General features: G+C 38.4%; 1 protein-coding gene across 14 annotated transcripts; it reads left to right on the forward strand.

Moving 5' to 3' along the window:
- Positions 1-1,298: 1,298 nt before the first annotated feature.
- LOC4324372 (uncharacterized) lies at positions 1,299-9,307 on the forward strand. Of its 14 annotated transcripts, none has more exons than XM_066310222.1 (11): positions 1,299-1,705; positions 2,549-2,635; positions 2,713-2,872; positions 3,077-3,157; positions 3,258-3,407; positions 3,483-3,536; positions 3,626-3,736; positions 3,834-5,224; positions 5,329-8,215; positions 8,383-8,526; positions 9,021-9,307. In XM_066310222.1, exon 9 carries the CDS (start codon positions 5,964-5,966, stop codon positions 7,317-7,319), a length of 1,356 nt encoding a protein of 451 aa, XP_066166319.1. In that variant the 5' UTR covers positions 1,299-1,705; positions 2,549-2,635; positions 2,713-2,872; positions 3,077-3,157; positions 3,258-3,407; positions 3,483-3,536; positions 3,626-3,736; positions 3,834-5,224; positions 5,329-5,963; the 3' UTR covers positions 7,320-8,215; positions 8,383-8,526; positions 9,021-9,307. The 14 variants fall into 7 exon arrangements, with proteins under 14 accessions (XP_025880336.1, XP_066166340.1, XP_066166319.1 ...); XM_026024549.2 differs by having other exon boundaries at positions 2,744-2,872; XM_026024551.2 differs by having other exon boundaries at positions 3,626-3,759.
- Positions 9,308-9,886: the final 579 nt, after the last annotated feature.

Below are 9,886 nucleotides of genomic sequence, written 5' to 3' on the forward strand. Positions count from 1 at the left end.
TTTAGAATCGTTGAGCTATGTGGTATCTACTATGTTGCTACTCTCTTCGTCCCTAAATTAAGTACTAATTAAGTATATTTTGGGATATGGAGGGAATAACTTTTTATGGGAGAGATTTTATATGCTAAATTATAGTATAATTTTAATACAGACCCTTGCAATTGATTTTGCAGTATATTTCGCACAAGCTAGTCTGTTATCCAAGTATGGACTTCACAAACAATGAGACCCTGTTTAAAAGGGACTAAAACTAGTTTTAAGTCTCTATCACATCAGATGTTTGGACACTAATTATAAATATTAAACGTAGACTATTAATAAAACCCATCCATAATCTTGGACTAATTCGTGAGACGAATCTATTGAGCCTATTAATCCATGATTAGACTATGTGATGCTACAGTAAACATTATTTAATTATGGATTAATTAGGCTTAAAAATATGTCTCGCAAATTAGCTTTCATTTATGTAATTAGTTTTGTAAGTAGTCTATATTTAATACTCTAAATTAGTGTCTAAATATAGAGACTAAAGTTAAATCTCTGGATCCAAACACCACCTGATTCGGTTGTCGGTTGCAAAAACAAAGAGAAGAAAAAAACATTTCCCTTCAATCCCCGTGCATTTAATTTCCCTCGTACTACCAAGGAAAAAACCGAAAAATACGTTCCCACTCCCACGCACATATGGCCTGCACGAATCGTCATCACTCTCTTCATTTCACGAAAGCAACTTTAATTTGCTAAAGGAAATCAGACAGGTTCGGAAAGACAAACGAGTTTCCATTTTTAAAAAGACAATATACTCTCTCCGTTTCAAAATATTTGACACCGTTGACTTTTTTAGTATGTGTTTGACCATTCGTCTTATTTAAAAAATTTAAATAATTATTTATTCTTTTCATATCATTTAATTTATTGTTAAATATACTTTCATATACACATATAGTTTTACATACTTCATAAATTTTTTGAATAAGACGAATGATCAAACATGTGCTAAAAAATCAACGGTGTCAAACATTTTGAAACGGAAGGAGTATTTTCCTAAAACATCACTTTACGTCGCCTTATTCTTATATCAGTGACACTCAACCTATCCGTAAGGCTAGAAATGAACATCATGTGGACAACGTATCATATTAAATCTTTAGTTTTCCTAAGCCACTACCAACAGTAACTTGCTCCACCATAGGCCAGTATTTTGCTACAGAGCAACAGTTCCTTCCGGCTGCGTTGCCGTGTGATGCTCTGTCGTGGCTGTGATCTGTCCGTCCGCTTGCCAACCCGATATGCTTGCCCTCCACACAGCACACACCCATCAATCCCCAATTCATGAAAATAAATCCCTAATCCATCTGCTTGCCCTCTCCACCACACACCCATCGATCCCCAATTCATGAAGATAAATCCCTAATCCATCGGAGAAATCGACGCCATCCCCTCTGCCCCATCGATCACCAGTTCGCCGGCGGCTGCCTTTCTCTTCCCCGACCTGCGTTCTTCCCCACCCACCGCCTGTGATTGTAGGGTTGCCCCGTGGTGGTTGCCGCTGGTTATAGTCGTCGTCCAGCTATCTCTATCGGTCAGGCTGCCGGCGCGCTGGCCGCACCCATCAAGGCTCCCGATTGTTGCCCTGGTCGAGCGGCTGCCATCTGCCAGCCTGTCTGCTCTGGACAGCTGCCTCCATCCTCGGTTTTCTTCAGTAAGTCTTTTTTCTCTATACTGCTCTTTGTTGCTGTTGGATGCCAATCTTGCTTTCTTTCAGTTTGAGTCACCGAGACAATGCCCAGGCTGATCAATCTTTGCTGTTGTTAACAGCCAAAACATGAATCTATTTCCCTATGCTTCCTTGCGATAGTTAGGCTGAGTGAATACTACCAAGGTTGCGATTTTTTCAGATTAAACACTATATGACAAAATGCTAATGAACGAAAGATAGATATGCGCTTTTCCTTGATATGTTCTCATTTTGCCTGTCAGTTTATTAAATATTTGTAGGCCGTCAACTTGCAGCTTGGCATTTGGATTATTGCAGTGCTAATTTTGCTATTTATTTTGGCTTGCCATATTGGGTCGATTTAGAATATATGTACGCTTCAGCATGGCATTTGGTCTTGGTGGTTTGATTTTGAACTCTCTGTTACTGCCTATCAATTCCCTATGTGCATATCTTTTTTTTTAACCTTCTTTCCGGTTTGGTGCTTTCTTTCATAAACAAAATGCATTATAGCCTCTTCATTACAATTTGCAAGTACACTCACATTTAAAGAACTCCATATCAATTGGTCAAAAAGATTAATTATGACTAGATGTGTAGTGCATTTTATCTGCTTTCTTTTATGGCTCTTCCCATATAGTTTAATTAGTATTACCTGATATAGCAAACTGGCCAGTACCTAATGTGCCACTTTATGGATGCATAAATTTCTCTTTATATGTATACTACTTGATTGCTACACATATAATGATGTTTTGGCTGCTATAAAAAATATATTACTTTCATTATTATAGTTCCAGTAAACCACTAATTACTTTCATAAATCAGTTTGAATGATGTCAGTCTCTTCTGGGCCATCAACACCTAAACCAGCTTGCAAGCGCAGGCAACCCGAGAGAGCTTTTATACCTTCAGGTTAGCTCCAAGCCATATAAATGCTTATTTCTACATTTGAAACCATTTTCCTATTGAGCTCTCCTATTTGTCAACAGATGATTCTGTTGTGCCATATCTATTTCCTAGGGAATATTCCTAGCGATGGCGTTGTTCTGCTGGCTGATGACGCCCTCTCCCATGTTTGTGATTTCCCTACAAGTTTTCATTTGCCATCAAGGCGCTCTATACGTCGAAGACTACTTACTCAGTCTGCTGGTATAATATTTGTTGTTTTGATTTTTTTTTCCGTTCTAATTGTCTACCCTGTTGTTTTCCAAATGTATGGCATTTCTTTCCATTTATTATGCATAATCATCACTACCAATTCAACCTACCGCAGTCCACATTTACATATCAATTTCCCATGTTATTATCCTAATTCTTTTTTGACCAAAAATTGTTGCTCATATTCTAAATCAGGATTTCCCCACCCGGATCCTGTAACAGCTGCTCAATCACGTCGAAAGCGTAAGCTTGCTATGGCTGCCAAATCATCTAGAGGTTTGATTATATTCTTTATCCACTCACATGTTTATCTACATGTGCACTTTCATGCCTTATACAAAAGTTTTTTTTCCCTAACACATGTTGTTTTCTCTAGAAATTAATAGTACCACTGAAATGATAGAGCATCGGACGCATATCCATGTGCTACAACGGAATGTTCGACAACGAACCGGTCTGTCTCAGTCATCCACCTTGGTTCCTATCAATTGTGGCCATACACAACCTTTTGCAACTGTCGATGGAGGTCTGTCCTATTCCTATTTCCACTTATTTTACTGTGTTTCTCTCCTAATTCTTCAACAAATGTAACCAATGATAGCATGTTCATCGTCGACCTCTTCAGCCCTATTGTCTCCATCTCCCACACATCAACGTAAGTTTAGTCATATATTAGTTCTCTACAACTATCATTTCATTTCACCCTTTACAAATCATGACAACTACAATGCTAATAATGTACAGACCATTTGCTCATCAATTCTCGCGGTTTTGCTGATGTAAACCTGATGCTCGACATGTCAAATCAGATCACTCATACAGTATGATGCTCGACTTGCTGTTCGACTCACTAATGTAATTCTGATGCTCGACCTGATGTATGTCAATCAATAGCACGAAAAAAAATTCCCACCTTTTACACACACTTATGTCATTTTCTTTTAATTACTAGGCACTATTTTCTCTCCATCAAGGCTTGGGCCCCCATGTCACACTTGTCCATATTGTGGGGCTTTCTTTTGGTTTGAGGAGCGTGTCCGCCGAGAACAGCACAGCTCATCACCAATATACAATACATGTTGTAAAGGTGGGAGTGTCATCTTACCTCCATATAGGCCACCCCCAGAACCTTTGCATAGTCTACTCACAGGAGTTAACAGATCATTGTCAGCCCATTTTTTTAGAACATTAGGTTCTACAATTCGATGTTTGCCTTCACATCGATGGGTGTAAATGTCATTGATTCTATCAATGATGGACGAGGCCCATATGTTTTCAAGATTAGTGGCCAGCTCTGCCATCGCATTGGGTCACTCATACCAGAAGAAGGAAGACGACCAGAGTATGCTCACTTATATATCTTTGACACAGAAAATGAGATCAGGAATAGGATAAATGTTGGAACCTATGCAAATAGGAGTTTTCGTCCTAATGAGGATATTGTGGCTGGACTTATAGACATGTTCAACACCCACAATCCTATTGTCCACCTATTTAGGACAGCTCGTGATAGATTGGCTGAAAATGGTGATGATTGATACATCATAAGATTATTTGGTGATCCCGACAAGCATGGTGATATATTTAGTGCTCCAGTTGCATCGGAGGTTGTTGGGTTAGTTGTTGGTGATGTAGGTATAAGTGATGTTGGCCGTGACCTTATTGTGCAGGACCAAGCGGGTCATTTACAAAAAGTTGAAGAAAAGCATTGTAAATTTATGTCAATGCAATATCCAATTCTATTTCCATATGGGGAGGATGGCTATCATGAAAATATCACATACCGACGTTGTGCTCGATTACAAGCTATCAAAAGAAAGAAGTCTACTATGGTTGAATACTTTGCATATAGGCTTCATGACAAAGCTGATGACTTCAATACTCCTATGCGCTGCAAGAGAGGAACCCAGGCCTATGTCATAGATGCCTATTGTTGTATGGAAGAATCTCGCCTGAGTCACTATAGATCCAAGACATTTCAGCTTAAGTATAGAACAACTTCATTTAGTGAGGTATCCACTATGGTCCATTCAGGCATCACAGAAGCATCAGATGCCGGGCAGCAAGTTATATTGCCTTCTTCTTATATTGGGGGGGGGGCAAGATATTTATATCAAAATTACTTAGATTCAGTTGCTCTATGTAGAAAATATGGTTGCCCTGATTTGTTTATCACTTTCACATCAAATTCCTTATGGTCAGAGGTAACACAAGCTTTGGCTATCATCCCTGGGCAACACTCAGCAGATAGGCCTGATATTATTAATCGTGTATTCCATGTTAAGCTGCATCTCTTCATGGACGACATCGTAAAGAAGAAATTTTTTGGCCCTGTCACTGCAGGTAGTAATTTAATTGTTCATGAATCATGACACAACATACTGCACACTTCATATATTCAAATATTTTGTATGTGTCATTCTCACATAATTTTTCCTTTTATGTAGTTGTGTACACAATTGAATTTCAGAAGCGTGGACTTCCACATGTTCACATCATATTGTGGTTAGATAAGAGTGGTCCATTGACACCTGCTGATATTGACAGACTAATATCGGCCCAGCTTCCAGATCCATCCATTGATCGAGTTGGTTATGATGCTGTTGCGGCATTCATGATGCATGGACCTTGTGGTGATGCAAATCCGCATTGTTCATGCATGGTTGACGGTAAATGCTCAAAGAATTACCCGAAGGAATATTATGAGAAAACAACAATCCTGCCAAATGGCCATGTAAGGTATGCTCGGCCAAAAAATGATATAATTGTTGCGAAAAATGGAATTTCTCTTGATAATTGGCATGTTGTCCCCCACAACGTCGATTTATTAGTCAAATATGAGGCGCATATCAACGTGGAAAGAGTTAATCGTGATGGAATGGAAAAGTATCTATTCAAATATGTTGCTAAGGGTTTTGATTGTTCGAGGGTTGGTCTCAAGCGCAAGCGGGCATGTGCTGGAACTAATGAGATTCATGACTATTTAGAATGTAGATGTATAGCGCCGAATGAGGCGGCATGGCGTTTGCTTTAGTTTGAGATTCATTATACTGATCCTGCTATTGAGCGTCTCCATGTACATATGCCATTAGAGAATAATGTTACATTCACAGAGGATGATAATCTGGAACAGATCTTGGATAACCCACGCAATCGTGTTACGAAACTTACAGCATGGTTTGCTGCAAATAGAGAATACTCTCAGGCTGCTCCATATACATATGCAGAGTTCCCAGAATACTTTACCTGGCATGGTAATGGCAAATATTGGGCTCCACGGAAAAATTGCCGCAAGAAAATTGAAAGGATAGCACATGTTTGTCCTGCCCAAGGAGATGTCTACTACCTTAGAATGTTGCTGCACATTGTCAAAGGAGCAAAATCCTATTCTGATCTCCGGACCATTGAAGGACATGTATATCCTACATTCCAATCTGCATGTCAAGCCCTAGGCCTTCTTGGTGATGACCGTGAATGGTCCTTCGCAATGACTGATGCGACTCATTGGGCACTTCCCTACCAACTCCGTGAGTTATTTGTAACATTGCTTCTTTTCTGTGATGTTACAAACCCACTGAGTTTATTTGAAGAGCATCTGTCTTCAATGGGTCAAGATGCAGCCTACCACCTTAACCATGCCACACTAGGTATAAATTCTTCTGCACCTTCAGTCATACAATATGTCAAGTCCTATGTTCGTTCCGAGATCGATAGCATACTTAGAAATGTTGGTCGTACTTTGGCACATTTCCATTTACCTGAGCCTACTATTCAAAGCACATCCATCCTTGGCAATAGGTTGCTAATAGATGAACAAGCATATGATCTAGAGAAGATATCGATTGAAGCGGCTGATCAGTTAGGCAAGTTAAATCTGAACCAGAGACATATATATGATGCTATTCTCAATTCTTTAAATAGTGACATTGGGCATACCTTCTTTATCTATGGCTATGGAGGGACAGGGAAAACATTCCTTTGGAATACCCTACTAAATAGTGTAAGGGCTGAAGGGAAAATTGCTTTGGCAGTTGCTTCTTCCGGTATAGCATCACTTCTACTTCCTGGTGGCCGCACGCCTCATTCTCGCTTTAGAATACCATTGGACATACAAGAGCATCCAGTTTGTTCTATTAAGAAGAACACTCACTTGGCTCAATTAATTCAACAAACCTCCTTAGTCATATGGGATGAGGCACCTGTTAATCACAAACATTGCTTTGAAGCTCTTGACCGAACATTGAGAGATATTCTTGCATCCAATGATCCATCACTTGCTAACAAACAGTTTGGAGGCATTACAGATGTTCTTGGAGGAGATTTTAGGCAAACTCTCCCGGTTCTACCCTATGAAAAAAACAGGAAATCTTATCTTCATCCATCACACGTTCTCATTTGTGGCAGCACTGCATTCTCATGCATCTTACGGAAAATATGAGGCTTCAATCCCCAACATTGTCTAATACTCATCGTCAACGCCTTCAAGAATTTGCAGAATGGTTGTTAGCAATAGGGGAGGGAGCAGTAGCAGATTCTTCACCTACTGATCGAGAGGATGTTTCTTGGGTAAAAATACCAGAGTATTTGCTTTTGCCAGATGACACAAGAAACCTTTCAGGCCTTATCTCTTTTGTATATGATGCCTCAATCAATTCTCACACAGCCAATTATCTCTGTGAGCGAGCAATTCTAGCCCCAACAAATGAAATCGCTGCAAGTATAAATTCCCAAATGATTGCTCAGCTGACTACTGAAGAAATGTCATACTATAGTTCAGACACAATTGAAGATACTACAAGTAATCGTGCCACTCTTGATGCTCTTTACCCAACTGAGTTCCTGAACACTATAAAAATCAGCGGTTTGCCAGACCATCACCTTCAACTAAAAATAGGAGTGCTGATTATGCTGCTGCGCAATCTGAACCCAACCAGACTTATAATGACTCAATTGACTTGTCGTGTGATAGAAGGGGAGATAATTACAGGGAAGGCTAAAGGATCCAAGGCATATATACCAAGGATAGTAACCACTTCAATTGATAAGAAGTGGCCTTTTAAATTAAAGCGCCGACAATTTCCTGTATGTGTGTCATATGCATTGACTATAAATAAAAGTCAAGGGCAAACACTTAGTAGAGTTGGTGTCTACTTACCTAGCCCTGTCTTCTCACATGGACAACTTTATGTCGCACTCTCACGTGTAACATCGCCTGATGGTCTTCGTATTCTAATTGAGAATAGTCCAACTGAGCATGTGACCAGCACTCACAATGTTGTTTACAAAGAAATATTTAACGATCTGGATCAACAAGGAATGCATACATGATTACAGGTAAGTCAAGCATACGTGTTCTACCTATTAGTAATTTGTTGTGTTTGGTTGCCTTGCCCCCAATGTGAGTCCTAGGTTCTTTTTTCTCAGACCTACTAACTTGACCTGATTATATTCTTTGTGTTTTGATACTTAATGTCAAATTTACCTATCTTCATTGTTTGCAGGATTCTTTATCTGAAACCTCTGCCTTGTCAAAGCAGCACGCAGTTGGTATTATTACAATGGTTCAGTTCTTTCCTGTCTATTTTATGTGATCTTCACACTCAACTTTCCTCTAATATATGCCTTCTGGTATCCATGGTTTCTTCGTAAGTTTGTTTTCCTCTTTTTATATTTTGCATTCTGACCACTAAACAAGTTCAATGTGAAAAGAAGTTTACAGCATTTTACAGGTTACCTATATAAATTTGAAGATCCTTGCATTCATGCATTAATTGCCAAAAGAAAAAAAAATCTTCCACACCAAATCTAGATTCTCTCACGGCTAATGCTTTTAAGTATTCTATCATATTTGGTCACACACCTATTCCTATTAATTTAGTCTTGGTACAAGTTCATAGTATGCTATAATTCATTAAGTTTTCCATCCATATATATGTTTCATAACATGTCTTACCACTTCATTTGTCATCTCATCAACTGTCACATGATATTATTTTCCCTGTTTCAATGTGATCAGCCACTTCAACAACTGTATATGGATGTTTCACACACATACCTATTTTACTTAAAAATTAATCTGTTATTCACTATGCTACCAGTCTTGATTATGGCTGATGCTCATAATGATACTATAATGCAGGCTGCCATCATACGAAGAACCAAGCATCCAACCATCTCAATGATCATTATAAATTTCATTTTTCCATCAGCAGGTGTTCTGCTAGAAAACATATCAATGCACCTCTATGCCCTATTATGTACCTTTTGGCTTGCAAGAGTGTTATACGAGATAAATTATTTGTCTCACTCACCTGTATGCCTGCCATGTAAATAATATAACTATTTTAATTGCCAACTGACTACCGTCATCAATTCTTTTGTCCGATGAAATAACATATCTTACATATATTATATGCTTTTTAGTAAGTAAACTTCCAGTAATATTTTTGTTGTCATGTGAAATATTAAAAATATATGCATTCACATTTATATTAACGACAATGCAGTTTCTAATCATATCAGCTTTGACGTTGGATTTATATTTCAAAATCTACATGAATACCTTTTGTTTCCGTGCTTCACTCCATGCTTATAATAACCAATTTTCATTATGTCCCGCGGCAACGCGCGGGGCACATACTAGTTTAGTATATACATCGTCAAGATTCTCACGTAGTCCTTCCATCCTAAAATATTTTTAGACGCTGTTAACTATTTTAAAAATATTTGACCGTTCGTCTTATTCAAAAAATTTAAGTAATTATTAATCCTTTTCCTATCATTTGATTTATTGTTAAATATACTTTTATGTATGCATATAATTTTGCACATTTCACAAAAGTTTTTAATAAGACGAACGGTCAAATATGTTTTAAAAGGTTAACAATATCAAACATTTAGAAAATGAGGGAGTATTCGGTATGGTCCTAGATTTACACGGCGACATCCTAGATTTACATGGCCCTTTTTCGAGTTTTTAATTTACGTGTTTGGGGTATCTTTACA

The sequence above is a fragment of the Oryza sativa genome, chromosome 1, assembly GCF_034140825.1.
Source record: "Oryza sativa Japonica Group chromosome 1, ASM3414082v1".
Classification (NCBI taxonomy): domain Eukaryota; kingdom Viridiplantae; phylum Streptophyta; class Magnoliopsida; order Poales; family Poaceae; genus Oryza; species Oryza sativa.